At 44.2% G+C, this 23,584-nt stretch overlaps 1 protein-coding gene across 1 annotated transcript; it reads left to right on the top strand.

Annotated features, from left to right (window-relative positions):
* The first annotated feature begins 334 nt into the window (after nt 1-334).
* On the top strand, nt 335-20,215 carry LOC122435314 (probable histone-lysine N-methyltransferase PRDM7). Its single transcript, XM_043459400.1, is given in 10 exon segments — nt 335-416; nt 827-931; nt 1,238-1,345; nt 11,557-11,606; nt 13,493-13,649; nt 14,477-14,578; nt 14,795-15,066; nt 15,952-16,019; nt 17,145-17,338; nt 20,082-20,215. Coding segments are annotated over 10 exon segments (1,143 nt in total). The 3' UTR covers nt 20,087-20,215.
* The last annotated feature ends 3,369 nt before the right edge of the window (nt 20,216-23,584 follow it).

Genomic DNA, 23,584 nt, shown 5'->3' with positions numbered 1-23,584 from the left:
CTGATTTCAGCCTGACCCTAGGCCAACAGTTAGGGGCTTCCTGGTCTCCTCAAGACTCCCTCTGTCACCCACAGACACATCCCTCCAAGTGCCTTTCCTCAGAGGCGCTGAATTGTAGGGCAACCAAGAAACAAAATCTAGTTCACATTAGGGTGGCCTGTCATAGCTGGTCAGGATCTGTCCACCCCAACACCTTCATTCCAACTTTTCCCACACCTTCCTGCCCTGGACACTCCACCCAAGGAAGAAAGACCAGGCTTTGGATAGTGGTCTGGGCTATCCCAGCATCTTCTCCTTCCACAGGCACCTTGGCATTGAGGCATTCCTAATGGCCATGAGCCAAAACAGGTCTCCAGAGGAGAGCACTGAGGGAGATGCTGGGAGAACAGAGTGGAAGCCCACGGTGAAAGGCAGAGGTGGCAAAGCTAGGCTCTAATCCAGCTCTATAAGGAAGGACACGGCACTCGTCCCTAAAGGACAACAGACTGCTTGCCTGGGCAGCTGAGTGAAATTCTCTGTGAACGGACACAGGATGGAAATGCCTGGTCCTGTCTGAGATGGTGGTGTGGAGAGGGACTAAACAGGACACTAGCATCATCAGCTGCTCTGTGTCCAGCAAGAATTAGGAAAAATGCTCAGTGTTTGTTCAGTTAAGTAGGACACAGGCGGGAAGGAAAGTCTTTATCCCTGTCTCACAGAGAACATCCAGTAGCTTCAGGCTACCCCTTGCACAAAAGTTGGAGGAGAAGTCAGCTCTAAGATCTGACTTATATTAGTAAGTCCCTGATTAAATCTATTATTTTCCTTAAGCCAAAGATGCTTTCAGACATTTCCATATACTTCTCCAAGGAAGAATGGGCAGAGATGGCAGAATGGGGAAAAATCTGATATAGGAATGTGAAAAGGAATTACGAAGTGCTGATTGCTATAGGTAACAGGAAGTGCTGGGTGCTTGTGAGCCTGGGAAACATGAAACAGGTCTTCACCCTCAGTGTTCACTTGGCCCGCTCTTAGGTGGTTTCATCTGCTCACAGTTCCCTTTTGTGTGGAGACTAACCTGGAGGAAATGTTTACAGTTTTGTACCAAAGTGGGCCAAAGTGGCAGAGCAGAGCTCACCTCCTGCCTTGTCCTACATTCTCCCAGCCCATCCTACTGATTTCCCTGACCTTGTGACACTTCCCATTGCTTCTGTGCTTTGTGCCTCCTTCTTAGAACGTATATTTTGCTTCTTTCCAGGTTTCAGAGCCACTCGACCAGCTCTCATGCGTCACCGCAGGCAGGTCATCAAACCCAAGGTAGATGACACTGACGATTCTGATGAAGAATGGACACCAAGGCAGCAAGGTGAGGGGCCAGGAGGATGTAGTTGTGTCTTCCTGAAACCAGCCTGGGCTAAGGTATTAACTGCATCTCAGCCATTAGCAAAGAAATAATTTTCAGCATTCTGAAGTGGTTGTGGCTGAATATTGACATAAGCCTGAATGAAGATGAATGTATAGGCTTTCCAGTGTAATTCTCAAAAGTTTTTTGTTTAAAATTTATGATTCTTTTTAAAAAGAATTATTTTTGCTAAACATTCTTTTTTTCATTTTATTTTTTTTTTCAATTATTTTTATTAGTTGGAGGCTAATTACTTCGCAACATTGCAGTGGGTTTTACATGTAACTCCATGGCTGATTCATGTCAATGTATGACAAAACCCATTGCTAAACATTCTTAATGAAAGGCAATTAAAGATAGCTTAGGCTATAAATTCACCAAAGAGATTTCTAATACTAATCTCATAATAGTTCGGTTATTGGAGTAAATCTCTTAGAAGAGGAAATCATTAATATATTATGTCAAGATACATTATTTATGTGTGTATAAAAAATAACACCACGTGATCTTCTTACCCTAAGGTGAAACTATTATTTGTTTTGATTCTGGGAAAGGGTTTGAGAGAACTATTTATTCTCCCTGATCTTTCCCACATTTCACTGATCAGACAACCTCAGGTAAATGAAAATGAAGTACACTCATTGTAATATAGAAGTGAGCAGCTCACTTCCTCTTCTGCTGCTCAGAGAGCTTAGAAGAGATATTCTGCTTAGATTGAAGAAAACAATTTAGATAGTTCTAGGATTCTCCATCGATGGATTTCTGCTCCCAGATTTTTAAAAATTATTTATTTAATTTTGGATGTACTGGGTCTTCGCTGCTGCGCAGGGGCTTTCTCTGGTTGCAGTGACTGGCTTCTCATTTCAGAGCACATGCAGAATCAGTAGTTTGTGACACACAGGCTTAGTTGCCCAACAGAAAGTGGAATCTTTCTGGACCAGCGACTGAACCTGTGTCCTCTGCATCAGCAGGCAGATTCTGTGCCACCAGGGAAGTCCATCTGTTCCCTTAGGTTATGAAAAGTAGTGTAAGAGACATGAAAACCAAAGGTTTTGACATGGAGAGAGATTTTTCATAGGGAATACATACCCCAAGGTTCACCATACCTCTACTGCTGCTAAGTTGCTTCAGTCATGTCTGACTATGTGTGGCCCCATAGACAGAAGCCCACCAGGCTCCCCCACCCCTGGGATTCACCAGGCAAGAACACTGGAGTGGGTTGCCATTTCCTTCTCAAATGCATGAAAGTGAAAAATGAAAGTGAATTTGCTCAGTAATGTCTGAATCTTAGAGACCATATGGACTGCAGCCTATCATGCTCCTCCTTCCATGGGATTTTCTAGACAAGAGTACTGGAGTGGGGCGCCATTGCCTTTTCCCACCATACATCTACACATCTTTATTTATCTTCTTAATTTCTGAGTGTATGGTACACTATTGCTAACTATGTACACCTTGCTCTACAGCAAATCTGTAGAACTTTTTCATCTTGCAGGACTGAAGCCTTACACACACTGAGCAACAATTCTCCAATTCTTCCTCCTCATAGTCCTTGGCAACCACAATTATATTTTCTGTTTCCATGGATTTGATTAATTTAGGTACCTCACAGAAGTGGAATCATGCAATATTTGTCTTTTTTTTTTTGATTGGTTCATTTCACTTAGCATAATATCATCAAGGCTCATCCCTGAGGTTGCATATAACAAAATACTTTTTTAAGGCTTCAAAACTTTCCATTGTGTGCATGTGTATATAATATATATGATATATATAATCTTTATCTGTTTATCCACCAATTAACATTTAGATTGCTTCCACATCTTGCCAACTGGGAATAATGCTGCAATGACCATAGATGTGCACACAATTTATTCAAGATCTTGCTTTCAAATTTTTATGGAAATATACTCTGTAGTTGGATTGCTAGATCATACAGCAGTTCTAATTTTCTGAGGAAACTCCATACTGTTTTCTGTAAAGGTTGCAAAATTTTACATTTCCAACAATAGTGTATAAGGGTTCCAATTTCTTCATATACTTAGCAAACTTGCTATTGTCTTTTTATTTATATTGGCCATTACAGAAGGTATGAGATAATTTCCATTGTGGTTTTAATTTGTATTTCCCTATTGATTAGTAATATTGAGCATCTTTTGGTATGTTTATTGGCCATTTGTGGATGTTCTTTGGAGAAATGTCTATTCAGGTCCTTCTTCCACCATGTTCGTCAGCTCAGGCTGCCATAATGAAACAGACTGCATGGCTTAAACCACAGAAATTTGTTTTCTTCCAGTGCTGGAGCATGTAAGTTTGATAACAGGGTGCCATCGTGGTCAATCAGGTTCTACTCCTGGCTTACAGGTAGCCTTCATATTGGTGTATGCTTATTAACCCCTTATCAGATACATATTTTACAAATATTTTCTACCATCCTGTAGGTTGTCTTTCACTCTGTTCCTTTGTTTCACTCTATTCGTCCATTTCACTTTGTGTCCTTTGCTGCACAGAGGTTTTAAGATTAACATAATCTCATTTGTATATTTTTACCTTGTTACTAATACTTGTGCACTTGGTATCATATCTAAGAAATCATTGCTGATTCAATGTTATGAAGCTTCACACTCATTTTCTTATCAAGTCTTACATTTAGGTCTTTAATCCATTCTGAGTTGATTTTTCTTCATGATGTAAGATCTTAATTGTTTTGCATATAGATATTTTGTTTCCCCAGTGCCATTCATTACAGGGATTAAGCTTTCCCTGTTGTCTTGACACCCTCCATAAAGATCCTTAGACCATGTATCCAATAGTTTATTTCTAGCTGTCTGTTGTGTTCCATTGATTGGTACATCTGTCTTTATGCTAGTGGGCTTCCTTAGTGGCTCAGCAGGTGAAGAATGTACCTTCAGTGCAGGAGACACAGGAGATCCGGGTTCAATCCATGAGTTAAGAAGATCCCCTGGAGAAGGAAATGGCAACCTCCTGCAGTATTCTTGCCTGAGAAATCCCCTGGACAGAGGAGCCTGGTGGGCTCCAGTCCAAAAGGTCACAGAGTCAACACGACTGAGCAACTAAGCATGCATTTTATGCCAAAACTACACTTTTGGTTTACTGTACCTTGGTAATATGTTCTGAAATCAAAGGCCTCCAGCTTTTCTGTTCTTTCTAAGATTGTTTTGCCTATTTGGGGTCCTCTGAGATTCTGTATTAACTGTAGAATGGACTTTCTATATCTAAAAAAAAGTTCCATCGGGATTTTAATAGGAATTGCATTGAATCTTTAAATTTCTTTGGGTAGTATGAGCAGCTAAATAGTATTAAGTCTCCAAATCCATAAATGTGAGATGCCTTTCTATTTACTTCTATCAGATTCCTTTTGGCAATACTTTGTAGTTTTCTATTTTGTGTTGTTTTTTTTTTTAATTTAAATTATTTATTTATTTTACTTTACAACATTGTATTGGTTTTGCCATACATTGACTTGAATCCGCCATGGGTGTACATGTGTTCCCCATCCTGAACCCCCCTACCAACTCCCTCCCCATCCCATCCCTCTGGATCATCCCAGTGCACCAGCCCCAAGCATCCTGAATCATGCATTGAACCTGGAATGGTGATTCATTTCACATATGATAATTTACATGTTTCAATGCCATTCTCCCATATCATCCTGCCCTTGCCCTCTCCCACAGAGTCCAAAAGACTGTCCAATACATATGTGTCTCTCTTGCTGTCTCACATACAAGGTTATTGTTACCATCTTTCTAAATTCCATATATATGCATTAGTATACTGTATTGGTGTTTTTCTTTCTGGCTTACTTCACGCAGTATAATAGGCTCCAGTTTCACCCACCTCATTAGTACTGATTCAAATGTATTCTTTTTAATGGCTGAGTAATATTCCATTGTGTATATGTACCACACCTTTCTTATCCATTCGTCTGCTGATGGGCATCTAGGTTGCCCCCATGTCCTGGCTATTATAAACAGTGCTGCAATGAACATTGGGGTACACGTGTCTCTTTCAGTTCTGGTTTCCTCAGTGTGTATGCCCAGCAGTGGGATTGCTGGGTCATATGGCATTTCTATTTTCAGTTTTTTTAAGGAATCTCTACACAGTCTTCCATAGTGGCTGTACTAGTTTGCATACCCACCAACAGTGTAAGAGGGTTCCCTTTTCTCCATACCTTCTCCAGCATTTATTGCTTGTAGACTTTTGGATAGCAGCCATTCTGACTGGCGTGAAATGGCACCTCATTGTGGTTTTGATTTGCATTTCTCTGTTAATGAGTGATGTTGAGCATCTTTTCATGTGTTTGTTAGCCATCTATATGTTTTCTTTGGAGAAATGTCTGTTTAGTTCTTTGGCCCATTTTTTGATTGGGTTGATTATTTTTCTGGAATTGAGCTGCAGGAGTTGCTTGTATATTTTTGAGATTAATTATTTGTCCATTGCTTCATTTGCTATTATTTTCTCCCATTCTGACGGCTGTCTTTTCACTTTGCTTATAGTTTCTTTTGTTGTGCAGAAGTTTTTAATTTTAATTAGGTCCCATTTGTTTATTTTTGCTTTTATTTCCAATATTCTGGGAGGTAGGTCATAGAGGATCCTGCTGTGATTTATGTCGGAGAGTGTTTTGTCTATGTTTTCCTCTAGGAGTTTTATAGTTTCTGGTCTTACATTTAGATGTGATCTACTCTGGAGAAGGTTCCGTGTGCACTTGAGAAAAAGGTGAAATTGATTGCTTTGGGTGAAATGTCGTATAGATATCAATTAGGTCTAGCTGGTCCATTGTGTCATTTAAAGTTTGTGTTTCCTTGTTAATTTTCTGTTTAGTTGATATATCCATAGGTGTGAGTGGGGTATTAAAGTCTCCCACTATTATTGTGTTATTGTTAATTTCCCCTTTCATACTTGTTTGCATTTGCCTTACATATTGCAGTGCTCTTATGTTGGGTGCATATATATTTATAATTGTTATATCTTCTTGGATTGTTCCTTTGATCATTATATAGTGTCCTCTTTGTCTCTTTTCACAGCCTGTATTTTAAAGTCTATTTTATCTGATATGAGTATTGCAACTCCTGCTTTCTTTTGGTCTCCGTTTGCCTGAAATATTTTTTTCCAGCCGTTCACTTTTGGCATGTATGTGTCCCTTGTTTTGAGGTGGGTCTCTTGTAGACAGCATATATAGGGGTCTTGCTTTTGTATCCATTCAGCCAGTCTTTGTCTTTTGGTTGGGGCATTCACCCCATTTACATTTAAGGTAATTATTGATAAGAATGGTCCCATTGCCATTTGCTTTGTTGTTGTGGGTTCGCGTTCATACAACCTTTGTGTGTTTCTTGTCTCGGGAAGATCCTTTAGCATTTGTAGAAAAGCTGGTTTGGTGGTGCTGAATTCTCTCAGCTTTTGCTTGTCTGTAAAGCTTTTGAATTCTCCTTCATATCTGAATGAGATCCTTGCTGGGTACAGTAATCTGGGTTGTACGTTATTCTCTTTCATTACTTTAAGTATGTCCTGCCATTTGCTTCTGGCCTGAAGAGTTTCTATTGAAAGATCAGCTGTTGTCCTTATGGGAATCCCCTTGTGTGTTATTTGTTGTTTTTCCCTTGTTTCTTTTAATATTTGTTCTTTGTGTTTGATCTTTGTTAATTTGATTAATATGTGTCTTGGGGAGTTTTGCCTTGGGTTTATCCTGTTTGGGACTCTCTGGGTTTCTTGAACTTGTGTGACTATTTCTTTCCCCATTTAGGGAGTTTTTAGCTGAAGTTTTCAGCTATTATCTTCTCGAGTATTTTCTCATGGCCTTTCTTTTTGTCTTCTTCTTCTGGGACTCCTATGATTCAAATGTTGGGCATTTCTTGTTTTCCCAGAGGTCCCTGAGGTTGTCCTCATTTCTTTTGATTCTTTTTTCTTTTTTCCTCTCTGCTTCATTTATTTCCATTTTATCTTCTCCCTCATTTATCCTATTTTCTGCCTCCATTATTCTACTGTTGGTTCCCTCCAGAGTGTTTTTGATCTCATTTATTGCATTATTCATTTTTAATTGACTCTTTTTTATTTCTTCTAGGTCCTTGTTAAACATTTCTTGCATCTTCTCAATCCTTCTCTCCAGGTTATTTATCTATAACTTTATTTTGTTTTCAAGATTTTGGATCATTTTTATTATCATTATTCCAAATTCTTTTTCAGGTAGATTCCCTATCTCCTCCTCTTTTGTTTGGCTTTGTGGGCATTTTACCTTTACCTGCTGGGTATTTCTCTGCCTTTTCATCTTATTTAGATTGCTCTGTTTGGGGTGGCCTTTCTCTATTCTGGTAGTCTGTGGTTCCTTTTTATTGTGGAGGTTTCTCCCAGGGGGTGGGGTTGGACGATTGGCTTGTTGAGGTTTCCTGGTTAGGGAAACTTGCGTCAGTGTTCTGGTGGGTGGAGCTGGATTTCTTCTCTCTGGAGTGCAATGGAGTGTCCAGTTGTGAGTTTTGAGATGGGTCTATGGGTTTGGTGTGACTTCGGTCATCCTGTATATTGACGCTCAGGGCTATGTTCCTGCATTGCTGGAGAATTTGTTTGGTATATCTTACTCTGGAACTTATTGACTCTTGGGTGGTGGTTGGTTTCAGTGTAGGTATGGATGTTTTTGGATGATCTCTTATTAATTAATGTTCCCTGTAGTCAGGAGTTCTCTGGTGTTCTTAGGTTTTAGGCTTAAGCCTCTTGTCTCTGGATTTCAGTCTTATTCTTCCAGTAGCCTCAAGACTTCTCCATCCATACAATATTGATAATAAAACTTCTCGGTTAATGGTGAAAAGATTCTCCACAGTGAGGGACACTGAGAGAGGTTCACAGAGTTACCTGAAGAAGAGGAGAGGGAGGAAGGAGATAGAGGTGAGCAGGAGGAGAATAAGGGGGATTCAAGAGGAGAGAGACAGATCTAGGCAGTACTCTGTTCCTTAAGAGTTCTCCACAGCCCAGAACACCCAAAGAGATTCACAGAATTGGATAGAGAAGAAAAGGGGGAGGCAGGAAATAGAGGTAATGTGGGGGAGGAAAAGAGAGTCAAAAGGGGGAGTGAGTAGTCAAACCAGTAATCACACTCCTGAGTACAAATGGGTACTGAAGTTTGGATTCTTAAATGTCCAAAATTGATATCAAATACTGAAAAACAAAGATTAAAATTCTAGAGTAGAGGTTAGACTCTTAAAAATACAATATTAAAAAAAATTTAAGAAAAACGTATGAAGTTCGATTTAAAAATAGGGTCCTTTTTTTTGCAAGGTTATAGTGGGTTATAAAATGAAAATTAAGGAGTAATAGAGGAATAATAGAAGACTTTAAAAAAAGAAAAGAGAAAAATTTTTTTATTAAAAAAATAATAATAGTAAAAATATCTAGGAATTTCTCTGGAGCTGTTGTGGGCAGTGTGTGTTCGGTTCAGTTTCAGATAGTTCCTTTTTCTAGCTTATACTTCTCAATATCTATAGGCTCCTTCCAGTGCAGTCGTTGTTAACTACAGGGATTTTAATCTGTTGCACCTGTCACTTCTAAAGCGATTCCTTTTGTTTATTTGGCTTCTGTTTGCAGGTCTCTACAGTGTCTAATTTCCGCCCTGATACAAGGGGGCGGAGGTGGTCTCTTGTTTAGTTTTGCTTGTTCAGTCGTGCTGTGGGGAGGGAGGGGCACTGCAGACAAATATCTCTGGCGTGTGTGGGGAGCACTCGCAGTGTTTCGGCCACACTGGGTTTGCCCCTACTCACAGCATGTGTGCTTTTCCTGTCTACACTGCTCAGGCTCCAGGCTGCTCCACATGAGCGGGCCCTGAGTTGTGTGCACTTCCCAAGTCTAAGACGCTCAGGTTCAGGTTTTCAGGTATTCCACAAAGGCACAGGCTCCGTTGGGTCTGTGTTTTGTGCCTTCCCCAGCCAGAGCAGCTCAGGCAACCAGCAGCTTGATGAACACCCTCTCTCCAGGTGCAGTGCGCCTTATCCCTTCCGTGGTCCCAGCCTCAGTTTCCGGTGCGCTGGTCCGGTGCATGTTGTGTCTCTTCTGGGGAGCTGATCTCTGACTGTGACCCTCCTGGCAGATGTCAACCATCCAGAATCTCAGGAAGTCTTTGGTTAGAGACTGGAGGCCTGTTTGCAGTTTGGTAGGGGATGCCGTCTCTGGGGCCAAGTTTGCCCCTTTCCCCTCCCCACTGCCTCCTGCCTCTGGCGGGGGATGGGCCGGTCCTCAGCTGTCTAGCTCTTCTCTGGTATTTGCTCCGTCCTTTGTTCTGGGAACTGGCGGGTAGTGCCTTAGTTTAGGGCTTTTTGCAGGTTAGTTCTCTCTCTCTTGCTATCCCACAGTTTAAGTTGCTATCTCACGTTAGCTCCCTCCGATTGCCCTCAGGGCTTTCAGGCCCGGTTCTTACCCTAAGCAATGCTGCCTCCTTCTCTCCGTTCAGCCCCCACTTGCTGGTGGTAGATGTGAGCGCCTGGGGTACTTTTCTGCTGGGAGTTGCTTTTAGGCATGTAATCTGTGGGTTTTATTTATTTTTCCTCCTGGTTAGGTTGCCCTCTGAGATTCAAAAACTTCCCCCAGACCTGCCAGTGAGAGGGTTTCTTGGTGTTTGGAAACTTCCTCTATTAAGACTCCCTTCCCAGGAGAGATCTCCATCCCTAACTCTTTTGTCTCTCTTTTTATCTTTTTTTTTTTTTGCAAGTAACTTTTAAAAATTTTTTTAAATTTATTTATTTTTTTCATTTATTTTTATTAGTTGGAGGCCAATTACTTTACAATATTGTAGTGGTTTTTGTCTCTCTTTTTATCTTTTATATTTTGTCCTACCTCCTTTTAAAGACAATGGACTGCTTTTCTGGGTGCCTGATGCCCTTTGCTGGTGATTAGAAATTGTTTTGTGGAGTTTGCTCAGCGTTCAAATGATCTTTTGATGAATTTGTGGGGGAGAAAGTGGTTCCCCATCCTATTCCTCCGCCATCTTAGCTCCTCCCCCCAACTTGTCTCTTTTTTAAGACTGCCTTCCCAGGATGGATCTCCTTCCCTATCTCTTTTGTCTCTCTTTTTATCTTTTATATTTTGTCCTATCTCCTTTCGAAGACAATGGGCTGCCTTTCTGGGTGCCTGATGTCCTCTGCCAGCAATCAAAAGTTGTTCTGTGGAATTTGCTTGGCGTTCAAATGTTCTTTCGATGAATTTGTGGTGGAGAAAGTGGTCTCCACATCCTATTCCTCTGCCATCTTAGGACCGCCCCCTACTTTATAGTTTTCAATGTATAAGTCTTTCATCTCCTTATGTTTACTCCCAATTATTGCACTCTCTTTGATCCTATTATAAATAAGAGTATTGGGACTTCTCTGGTGGTCCACTTGCTAAGACTCCACACTCCCAATGTGGAGAACTTGGGGTCAATTCCATGTCAAGGAACAAGATCCCACATGCCACAACAAAGACCTGGCACAAATAAATATATAAAAATAATTTTTTAAAAATTCAAACTTAGCTCTTGACTACAGCTTTAAAAAATAAATAGGATTGTTTTCTTATTATCCTTTCTGGAACTCGTTGTTCATGCATGGAAAGGTATTTGAATATTGATTCTGTACTGTGCAACTTTCTGTGCAGGTTTTTTTTGCCTGTGGAATCTTAAAGATTTTCTGCACGTAAAATCATGTCCTCTGTGAACAGACATAATTTTACTTCTTTCTTTCCAAATGGAAGTCCTTGGTTTCCTTTAAATATTATGTTGAATAGAAGTGTTGAGAATGGGCATCCTTGCCTTCTTTTCCTTAATCTTAGAAGTTTTCAGATTTTCACTGATTACTGTGATGTTAGAGATTGACGTTTCATATGACTTTTATTATACTGCAGTCACTTCCTTCTATTTCTACTTTGTGGAATATATTTGTCATGAAAGGCTAGTAAATTTATTAGATACTTTATGGACCTCAGATGAAGCACAAATGGAGTTTCTTTTTTTTTAATTTTAAGAAAATTTTGTAATGCTCCCAGTGGAAGCATAGGAGTTGATGATACAGAAATCAGTTTCCATTTCTCCTTTGCTAAATCCTTGTCCTTGTCACTCTCTGGCTCAGAATTCTGTGTCCTTAATTAGAATGCCCAGAGGTTGGAAACATTTACCAACCAAAACACTGTTTCTCACCATTTTCTAGGTAAATCTTCTAGGATGGCCTTCAGAGTGTGGCACAGTAAACACCAGAAAGTGAGTATTTCCCAAATACTGTTGACAAAAAAATCCTTCTCATGGATCCAGTCACAGGTGAGAATAGCAGAAAACAGAGATCCTGGAGACTACTGCCTTCCTGTCCTGAATCTTTAGCACAATGTCTGATATCATCACCATCTTTATAGTTAGTAAGAATAGCAACAACAGTAGGCTGTTCTATTTGTTACATTATTTTCACAATATTTCAGACTTTAAGCATTTTATGTGAATAAACTTACTGAAACCTTAAAACAATCCTACAGTACCTATAAGTAGGTACATAGCTATCACCATTATAGATCAAGAAACTGAGGTAAAAAAAAATGTTTGATTATGTATCATTGGTAGTGCAATCTAGTCCAAAGGACCTTCTCTAAAACCTTTATAATCTGGTTAAAACTTTCATAGCTTAATAAAGTTTATTCATACATCTTTATATAATTCATCTGAAAGATGTTTTCAACCTCAGTTTTTTTGTTCTGTGCTAGTGAGGGTGGACTCCGGCAGTTGGTGATGGACAGGGAGGCCTGGTGTGCTGAGGTTCATGGGATCGCAAAGAGTCAGACACGACTGAGCGACTGAACTGAGTGAGGGATATGCTAAGACATCTGACTAAGGGAAGCCTTAGGACATGTTGGGCAGTTTGTAGAGTGGGCGGTCCAAGATGGAGAAGGTGAAGGACATGTTGGACAGTTTGTAGAGTAGATGGTCCAAGATGAAGAAGGTGACAGACATGATCCCTATCTCAGAGCCTCCCACTCCAATAAGAGGAAGCAACTCGCAGCCATGACAAACCTCAGGTTTATGACTCAAAAACAATAAATAAAAAAATAACTGAGGGACTTCACATAGGTTACCTGATTTTGAGTAGAAACTCATCATCTGGACATGATTTCAAACACTCATTCTTGTAGGAGGAAGTAACAAGGCATTCCTCTGAGCTTTGATTGGGCAACTCTCTCGTTTGGAATCATTTGTTTAGCTTGCCCCTGTGTTGTGAGCTTTGAGAGTCTACCCCATACCCATTAATTCTCAGAAGTCGAGGCTCAGCTCAAAGCCCCTGAGGGCCCCGTGAATGTTTTGTGAATGACTGACTCCACATTTAAACATTAATCTAGGAATAAGAAGGTCAAGGAATGCTGAAGATAGTATTTGTGAGCTAGACTTCAATTATAGAGGCAGTTGAGGGGATATATTGATGGCAAGGGTGTACGCTCAAATTCATATTCTATTAAATAGCACACACAATGATTTGTTGAAAGTTATTAAATTTCATGTCCACTGTAACATTGAGAATTAGAATGTATACCTATTTATGGATCAGGAAACTGAGGAGAACCAGCTGGTCGTACAGCCTTCTTCAAGCAGGATTGATGAGGCCAGCTATTTTAATTCAAACATTGTTTCTAAGACATGGCAACCTGCAACATTCAGCTCATTTTCTTTATTGTCTAAATGTGCTTCTGCCGATTGTCTTTTCTCTTCTCAATCTCACTGCTTTGTTACCTTACTTTCCAGATGTGTTTTGTCCCCTCTGTAATTTTTCATACTTCTTTGACCATCAAAGATCCACTAATTAATAGAAAAAACCCAGGATTTCTCTATGAGCCCTTACCCTCTTCTTTCCCTGACCTCCAGCTATGCTCCCTGCCTTGCTCTTACTTTTACACAGAATGTTGAAGGGGAAGAACCTTAAGATATGAATTCTAGTTTTGATTCATTACCCACTTAGGTCCTTGTTTTACACTCCAGTGTTCAGACCTCCCCTCCACCAGGTATTTCCAAGAATTGTCAAAGTATTAACTAAAGTCATGCATGTGAAAACACTTCGTACAGTCCTAAAGAACTAAAGAAATGCGTGTTGTCTTTTTCTCACACGGAAGGGAATGTCCCGGGGACCATTAAGTAAGGTGTCCAGTTTGAAGAAATTGCCGGGAGCGGCAAAATTGTTGAAGAAAAGTGGCTCCAAGTGGGCTCAGAAACCAGTGTACACTCTCCAAGAAACAAGGACCCCTGGACAGCACTCCAGACAAAAAGTCGGTAAGAGAAAATTTGGGGAGTTGCTCTAATTAGTTCCTCTAATCCCTGTAGAAAAGGTAACAAGTATAGCCTAGGTGTATGGTGTGGACTTTGGGTAGGCATGGGTTTAAGGTGGATTGATCTGAGACATGAAGTTAGCAGTGGGGCCTGAGGAAAATGTTATACATTTTCTGAGGTCCTGATTGTCCATCTGTAAAGTGAAGATAAGGATACATAACTCATACAGTGTTTGAAAGCATTACATTAAATGCAAAACTGCTGACACATACAAGTGGTTCAATAAATCCAGCTGTGATAATAGGTACCATGCTTTGTTAGTGTTTATGCCCAGACCTCTGCTCAATGCCTCATGTGTCATGTGCCCTTACCATTTATCTTCTGAGTAGATGTGTCAGTGAGCTATTTCCTAAGTAAGAAGTTTGGCAATTAAAAGCTACTAACAGGAAGTACAGGAAGCTAACACTGAACTGGGCATCTGTGTAGCCTCAGTCTCCTGAACCAGTATTTAAAGACAGAACAAACAAAGTATAGAGAAGGGATTTCCTGGTGGTTAAGTGGTTAAGACTCCATGCTTCCACTGCAGGAGGTGTGGGTTCCATTCCTCGTCAGGGAACTAAGGTCCCACAAGTCATGCAGTGTGGCCAATAAATAAATAATGTAACATCAAACAAAAAAATACAAAAGTAAAAGTTTGAAAAATAAATGGAAAAAAAAGGTTTTGACAAAGTGTATAAATGGACAAGTATGAGATCTCATAGTTTCTGATAAAACCATGACTAACTCTCCATACCCCACCAGCCTTGCTTAGCTTCTGTTCTCCATCTTAGAACTCAGAAAAAAGGAGACTGGAGTGAAGAGGTACAGTTTACGGGAAAGAAAGGACCATGTGTACCAAGAGGTCAGCGAGCCTGAGGATGATGACTACCTCTGTGAGTGACCCCGCTGGCCCACTCACGTAGAAGGGGTTATGAGGCCTTGATCCAATAAACTTACTTCACCATTTGGTTCCCCAATCATTCCCTTCTTCTATGACTTGGGGTACAGGATCGAGGCCAAATTCCGTGAGTGCCCCCATTCTTTCTGAAGGTCTTTAAGACCACCAACATCACTATACCTCCCCTCATCCCTGTTGCTCTTATCTCCAGATTGTCAGGAATGTGAGGACTTCTTCATTGACAGCTGTGCTGCCCACGGCCCCCCAACTTTTGTTAAAGATTCTGCAGTGGAAAAGGGGCATGCCAATCGCTCAGCCCTTACTTTGCCCCCTGGGTTAAGTATCAGACTGTCAGGCATCCCTGAGGCTGGGCTTGGAGTATGGAATGAGGCATCCAATCTGCCTCTGGGCCTGCACTTTGGTCCCTATGAAGGCCAGATCACAGATGATGAAGCGGCCGCCCACAGTGGATATTCCTGGATGGTGAGAAATAACCCTCTTTCCCTGTCCTCTGGCCGCTAATTGCTTGTGTGTGGTGGGGGTACTTCATATCTACATGCAAGGACGTGGATGGTGATGACATGGTCAGCAGTGACACAGTCAGCCCTGTGTACTGTGTGCACTGGGCATGAACACAGATTCAGTTCAGTTCAGTTGCTAGTCATGTCCGACTCTGCGACCCCATGAACCACAGCACGCCAGGCCTCCCTGTCCATCACCAACTGCCAGAGTCTACCCAAACCCATGTCCATTGAGTCGGTGATGCAATCCAACAATCTCATCCTCTGTTGTCCCTTCTCCTCCTGCCCTCAATCTTTCCCAGCATCAGGGTCTTTCTAAAAGAGTCAGCTCTTCGCATCAGGTGGTCAAAATATTGGAGTTTCAGCTTCAACATCAGTCTTTCCAATGAACACCCAGGACTGATCTCCTTTAGGATGGACTGGTTGGATCTCCTTGCAGTCCAGTGGATTCTCAAGAGTCTTCTCCAACACCACAGTTCAAAAGCATGAATTCTTCGGCACTCAACTTTCTGTATAGTCCAACTCTCACATCCATACATGACTACTGGACTACATGAACACAGGATTTCTATCTAAAGATCAGAGGAGAAGTGGGAGACAGTGGTACAGGCATACAGAAGTGACTCTTCCCTTGTGGAGCCCTTGCCTTCAATGTGCCAATAGACTCAGACTTAAAATTATGATTAAGGAGCTTACCATGTGGTATGACTGGCAGCTGAATCCCTGAGGAACAGAATGACAGCAGAGGGAAATAGTTCTTCTATTACTTCTACTAAATAAATAAATAAATAAATAAATGAATGAATGAATGAGAGACGAAAGCTTGTATCTCTTTTCTGACACTCAGATCACCAAAGGAAGAAACAACTACGAGTATGTGGATGGAAAGGACACGTCTTTGGCCAATTGGATGAGGTGAGTGCAGTGAGTCTGCAGTTTCTAGACATTGCTCCTCCCTCAAGCCCACACTCTTTTCCTTCTGAACCCATCTCCTCAAATAGCCTTCACATCTTCTTTTCTCTTTTCCCTCCATATCATGCTCTTTCATTTCAAAATACATTAGAAAGAAAGAAAGAAAAATATAGCATGTGCCCTCAAAATATAAGTCTATATGCTCAACAAAACTGAGGTGCTTGAAAACAACTTGTGGAGTCTAGATTCACCAGGGACACTTTAACTCACTTAGTTGACACTTACCTAGCATCTTATGTCCCAGGTTAGACAGTGAACTTCATTATTGAAGCAGATCACACAACCCATGTCCTTTTGGAGAAAATACTGAAGACAGGCATGAACCAGTTGATTTTAGGGATAGTTTCCTTAATTTTTCTATTTTTGAATAACTGCACAGCACCAGGATAACCTAACATGGGAGACTTTGAGTCCATGTGGGCAACAACCTCCCTAGGCTCGGTTCCAGTGAGAAGTGGGCCCTGAGGCCTGGGAAGGAATGTCGGGCAGGATGGCTGTGAGCATGCTCCTTCTCTGAGGGCCTCTCCTTTCATCAGGGCAGGCAGAAAGTGAATAAACTTTTACTGTTGTGTGTCTCAAGCTATGTCAGAACACTCTCCAAGTTTCCATGGGAGGGGGTGGGCAAGTGAATAGGACCCTGGATACACATGGGGAGATTGGAGAAAAGCCTTGGGAGAAAAAGCAGGTTGGGGTGAGTGCTGAGGGGTGCATGCTAGCCTAAGAGCACCAAGTCCTGTGGAATGAAAGAGAACTTAATTCAGAGTATAGAGGAGCTGGAGGTCACCAGTCTTACAGATAGTCCAGGTGGACACAAGTCTGGAACTGGGCTCTGTACAATGGCTAATTAGGTAAGGAGAGAAAAGCATTCCAGCCAGGAAGAGGACCAGAAACAGGATCTGGACATAAGAATTCACACGCCATGGTCAAAGGTGTGAATAGATGGTCCCCATGAGGGGCGGTAGGAGCCATGGTGGCCTCAGAGCCTGAAGGCAAGGAGCTGGGCATGGTCTGGCAGTGGAGGGGACTCATCACCTGTGGTTTCTTTCCCTTTCCTGGCCTCGACCACAGGTATGTGAACTGTGCCCGACACTATGAGGAGCAGAACCTGGTGGCCTTCCAGTATCACGGGCAGATCTTCTATAGAACCTGCCAGGTGGTCAGGCCTGGCTGTGAGCTGCTGGTCTGGTACGGGGATGAATATGGCGAAGAACTTGGCATCAAGCGTGAAAGCAGGGGGAAGAGCATGCTCGCAGCCAGGAGAGGTGAGGGCCACCCCTCTTCCAGCACCCCACCCCATCCTGGGGAGCTTACCTGGTCCAATTCTGAAGCATAGTACAAACCAGTTTAAAGTCAGTGAAGTCGCAATTGAATGCATCAGATTTGATTCATTTCATATGACTGTTATGAAAAATATTTATATTAAAAATGTTCTAATTTTCAATATTTCATGCAAAAAATATGTAACATCACCTTCTGCTGGAAGGCTTAGAAGCTAAAAGCAAGTTTTCTAGCACCTACCAGCTCTCTCACCTTTACCTGTTTCTTCCTCATTTCCTCCACATTTCTAAGTGACGTGTACAGTAGTTTGTATTCAGTTACTTTTTCAAGTTGTTGTCATGTGAGTTCATACTCTGTGCCAGACAGGGCTTCACGCACTGAAACGGACAGAACCACTGTCTTGGGGCAGCATGGGTTCATACCAGACAGGAGCTGGTGCTCTGAGCAAAACTGGTGCAGGAAAAGTGCCTCAGATTAGCATGAGCAGAGGGTGGGGTGTGGAGGAGAATGGTGGAGCAGGATCTCTGCAGAGATAACACCTCTGGGAAAGGACTTCATGCAGGGGAGCAGCCAGTGCTGCAACCCCAGGGCTGGGAAGAGAGGCCATGGCAGTGGTCATAGGAAGAATACAGAGGGAGAGAAAGGAGGCTGGAGAGAACACCAAAGCCTCAGTGCCCGTGTCCATGTGCAGGCCCCAGGGGTGTTCCTGGGTGGCACAGAACAACCATGTGGCTTTCAACTGCAAGCAGTATATTCTTTGTGCTAAGATGATGATTCAGTTCATTTTTGGGAAGAGACAGCAGCGGGGAGTCCCCTCAGAGGTCAGTTCATCACCAGACATGAGGGGAGAGTGGGCTGGCTGAAGATATATGGGACTGAGGGTGTGAGGAGTCTGGCTGGAGATGTATATTTAACCAGGGCTTCCTAGTGCATGTTAAATGGACTAAGACCGAATCAAATAAATGAGCCTTCACCCAGCAGTCACCCAGCACATGGCCTCTAAGATGTCTATGACAGACCAGAGTGCCCACGAGCCCACAGTCACCCAGCAGACTGCCTCTGAGAGGTCTTTGACAGACCAGAGTAACCACGAGGCTGCATTCCCACAGCAGATGGCCTCTGAGAGGTCTATGATAGACCAAAGCGACCATTATTCTGCATTCACCCAGTGAATGGTCTCTGAGAGGTCTGTGACAGGTAAGAGTGACCACAAGGCTGCAGTCACCCATCTTCTTAATATCCCAGCCTTAAGGAGAGAGTTTGCCCAGTGGTTAGTGGTACAAACAGGCATGTACAGCTTTTTAGAGCACATGGCATGCCAGGGGATAATTAAGCAGGACACACCTCAGTGATTGGCGTCCTCAAGATAATATCCATCAAAGAAAGACCCCGTGGAAAGAGCCACCCGTTGAAGCCAAGTGGATCAAAGTCATTGAGTCTCCACCCTCAGGAGTGTGGGTCCAGGTGAGTAGGTGACAGACTACCCAGCTCATCTGGATGGTAGCCAGTGGTGTCCCTACTGCCCAGAAGAAGTTTGGCCCAAGTCTAAGAACTTCACAGGGGGCTACCAAATCACTTCATGTGTGGGACCACAGGTAATGTCCCTGATTTATGGCAGGGGAGTCTGAAGAGGGGGTGCACTCAGAGTTTCTGGTCCCCTCCGGCATTTGTCACTCAGACTCACTGTCCCTGTCTGAGAAAAGCTGAGATCTGGGTAACAGTGCTAGCAGGACCCATGCATGCAGGAGCTCTGTCCCCCAACTCTTTCAAAGGGCGTGTTTCACAAGGTGCTAGTAAGGCTTTCAAGAGCAGAGAATGTTACATGCTGAGAGTCTGGCCTGACTCAAGAAGAAAACTCAGAGCGACCCCTTGTCCCCAACACAGTCAAGACAAAGTGCTTGGAGCTGAGAGGAAAGGGAGAGCAAGGGCCAGGCTCCAGGAGAACTCAGGGGCTGGACCCTGGCCCTCCTCCTTCTCTTGGTTTCAGCCCTCCCAACAATCAGATGTGGGTTATGTAAGATCCCCTGAGAGCCACATGCACCCAGTTCATGGCTCTAATTCTGTGCAAGGACATATGGGGGTTCTCAGAGTACCAGCGAGTGGCCAATGGGGCAGGGAATCCCAGAAAATTTAGTCACCACAGAGTGAGGGCCCATGAGAGCACTGCCTTAACCTGGGGCTCCAAGACCCAGGGCTCTTGTCTGAGTCACACTCGTGCGGTGTCTGCTGTCTGCAGGCTGCACTGTATCTATGTCCCCACAGGCCAAGCTCTGACAGAGCTGTGGGCTTGGCCGGGGAGCTGGGGATGCTCAGTACAGAACAGATGGTACCAAGGTCAGAGCACTGCACAGGAAGTCTCTGTGAGTGGTTGAGAAAGGCCAGAGCCCCACCTGCCCCTGCTTGGAGGACATGGATGTTCACCTGAGAGACCAGAGAGGACCCCACACCTCTGACAATGGCCCCAGAGGACAAGCTAGCAGCACACTGCCAGAACAAGGGTCGCCCAGGACACCAGGCAGGATGTGCACTGGGCAGTGGTAGCAGAGACTCCAGCCACAGGCAGGCCTAGTGACCCTGGGCAGGCATAGATGGCTTCAGACTGTGTCAGCACCCTGACTTTAAGATCAGGGGGCTCCTGCGTGAGGGAAGGGTGGGGTCTCCCAGCACCTTTCAGACCTGGGCCAGCTTGTACTGCAGATCCTTTATGGTGCTGTTCTTCTATTCCAGAATGAGAAGAGGAAGGTGTGGCCTGGCTCCACCACAGGGACATCCACACAGGAGGGACTGCCGTATGAAGGCTTTGGAGGGAGACACTGGTGTGTGTCCACCCCCAGAGCCCGAGGGGACCTAGCCTTGGGGCTGGCTGCCTCAGGTCACCTAGCTGGCCAGGACCCCAGAGCCAGGCCTGACCACACCAGAGACCCCTGTCCACATCACCCACTCTTTCTGTGACATCTCCCAGGTCAGAGGGCAGAGAGACGAGGTCTGGCTCCAGGCAGGGTCTCTGCCAAGTGTGGTCCGGCCTTCCAGCTCCTGGGCACTGAGGCCTCGTCTGTCCCTTCCCAGCAGTGCCCAGTGACTGGGACACCCCAGCCCAGGGGAATGCCACACACCACCACGGACACACCAGGGAACAGATGCTCAGCCTGTGACCAGAAGTGCCTCCCAAGGAAGCCTTCCCAGCACCCACCACACAGGCCACTGTGGGCCTTCCTCTCCTGCTGTGGCCTCTTCCAGGTCATCTTAGTGTCCAGGCAGACAGCGGCTGTGGCCTTGGCTAAGAGGCCAAGCTGCAGTGGGCTCAGGCTAGGACGGCTGGAAGGCCAGGGAGGGGCTGGGGAGACCTTGAAGACACTAGAGCCAGGAGACCACGGCACACACAGGCCTGGGTGCTCTAGCCAGGAAACCACCACTGCCCCTCCCCGAGGCTGACTGAAGGTCTGCACTACAGGGATGGAGCCCCAACTGCAGCCCTCAAGGCCTACCTCCAGCTTATGGGACATGAGTGTCAGGACTGAGGGGTCCAGGTTGGAGGCCGCCAGCACCTTGCTGAACTGCACCTCCTCCTTCGAAAGGGCGGGGGCCCGTACCTAGATCTTGAGCTCCAGGATGAGGTCCTTAGGCCTCCCTTCTGTTGAACCTCCAGGATGCCCACAGTGAACATCCAGGGACCCTTTCTTCCTTCCTTCTACATAAACACAGAAATCCATATCTCTAACCCAGAAATGTGTAACTCTAGGAAAGCATCCACAGAAATAATGTTTCATTGTACACACAAAACCTGAATCTCACATGCATAATCCACAAGGACCTGATACTCAGCCATCTGCTTGACTTCTAGGGCCAAAAATCTAGGAAAGGATATAGATCTCCCATAGATTCATTATACCTGAATCAAGTGGCTGTATGCTGACAACAGTCACATCATTGCAAATCGACCATACTGTAACAGCATAGGCGTGATATTAAAGAGAAGGAAAGAAAACCAGTCCCTACTTTATTCCCCCTGGCTTCCTGAACTGGGGCTGCTACCCCATCCCTGGAGCGTAACCAGGCTTGGATCCCACTGCTTGACTAGGGTGGGTTCGGGAGAGGCTGGCAGGGTACCCAGCTTTGAACCCTTTTTAAACATTTACTTTCTGCTTTGTTCCGGCTTGGACCAGCCTCCCCAGTGGGATCCAGGCCTCCAGGGACTGGGAAAAAATACTACTAAGCCACCACGTGCCTTGGTGCTGGGCATTCCAGCTCAAGCCTCCTTCCCAGAAAACTGTCACCCCTCATTTTTTTGAAAATGAAAAATACCTTCCATGAAGTTGTGATGCTGTGTGTTGGAAATATAACTGAAAATTCTGTGATAAATGTGCTGATTATGGAACACACTTAATCCAGCTTTCTATGAAACACCAGTGACAACAATGCTTTACATTTGTTTCACACTTTAGTTTACATCAGGTTTTTGTTTGTAGTCTTTTCAGTGCTGCTTCCTAATAACCAATTTCAGAGGTTTTTCAAGAAATCCTCTGCGCTCCTTCTTCAGAAGCTCTGGTCTGGCCTCTGGCCCTGGGACCGATGGCCTCAGCTCCTTGGAGCCAGATTAACCCCAGCCTTTCAGTCCACTTTCCAGAGTTGTAACCAGTCATTAAGAGCACTCCACACCTCACACACACCTGCAAGCAGACAGCTGTGTCTAGAGCCAAGCAAGTACCACAGTCTAGACCCCAGCACTCCTGGAAAATGTGGAGCAGGGCAGACAGACGGCAGGGAGAAGGGGTGCTGGGCAGTGTCCACAGCCAGGCCTGGGGACTGTGGTTCCTGCCAAGACCTCATGTAAACCTGAAGCTTTCTGACCCTCATCCCATCCTCGTGGGCCTTCCCATCCCTCTGTCCTCAGAGGTCTCTGTCCATGTACTGTTTCCCCAAACCTGGCTTTTTTTTGTGTGTGGCGGGGGGGGGGGGTGGCGCTTGGAAATCTCATGGATAGAGGAGCCTGGTGGGCCACAGTCCATAGGTTCACAAAGAGGCTGACATGACTTAGCCACTACTCTACAACAACGAGTAGATGAGAAAGCGAAGGAAGGTTAAAAAGAGAGAGAATACAAAGCAATGAAAAATCCTGTCACTATCTTTAGTAAGTAATTTAGGACCTGCCATCAACCGTAGAAACTCTCAGATGAACACACAGTTGGAAAGTGTACTGTGTTCCTACATCCTACCATACACATTCCTGCTATAATCTTGACAGCAAAGACTTGTGAAATAAGAACAATAATCGTCATGATAATCAATCTCTGCTATTCATGACTATACTCTTCATTTTCAACATGTATTTGTTGGATATAATCAGTGTTAGGCATTCTCTAGGGGCTTCCCTGGGGGGCTCAGACAGTAAAGAATCTGCCTGCAATGCAAGGGACCTGACTTCAGTCCCTTGGTGGGGAAGATCCCCTGGAGAAAGAAATAGCCAAAGGTTAATGACTCTAGGACTTCTGATCACTAGAGAACTGCCAACCCCACAGAATATTAATAGGCGAGCACCCTCCCAAAGGCCTCCATCTCAACACTAAGACTAAGCCACACCCAAAAGCCAGCAAGCTGTAGTGCCAAACACCCCTCGCCTATCCTTCAGCCAAATAGGGGCACAACCTTGCACATCAGCAGACAGGCTGCCCAAAGCCATACTGAACCCATAGACACCCCAAACCACACCACTGGACCCAGCCACTGCCCTGCAGAAAGACAAAATCTAGCTCTACCCACCAGAACACAAATAAAAATTCCTCCACCCAGGAAACCTTCACAAGGCATTTGTCCAACCCCACTCAGGTCAACACTAAAACCACACCAGCTTTGTCCATGCCAGGTCAGCACACCAACATCCGACCTCTATTCATACCAGGTCTTCACACAGACGACCCAATGTCCATCCGTGCCAGGTCAGTACACAGACCACCGAACCTCCATCCAGCAAGGTCAGCTTACAGACCACCCGACCTCCATCCATGCCAGGTCAGCACTCAGACCACCCCACGTCCATCCAGCAAGGTCAGCTCACAGATGACAGCACCGCTATCCCTCTGACTGATAATGATAAGAGGCTTATAGAAGCTTCCTCATGGGAGAGACTCACTGTAGGGGAAACAGGGTCTTGTTTTGATAGGTGGGGCTATGCTTAGTAAATCTAATCCAAAGTGACAAAATGGCAGAGTAGAAGGGCATGTGCCCAACTTCTC

This window comes from Cervus canadensis, chromosome X (assembly GCF_019320065.1).
Source record: "Cervus canadensis isolate Bull #8, Minnesota chromosome X, ASM1932006v1, whole genome shotgun sequence".
In the NCBI taxonomy this organism is placed as follows: Eukaryota; Metazoa; Chordata; class Mammalia; order Artiodactyla; family Cervidae; genus Cervus; species Cervus canadensis.
Note: the sequence above shows the minus strand (reverse complement) of the source record. Positions and strands in the feature narration are given on the sequence as shown.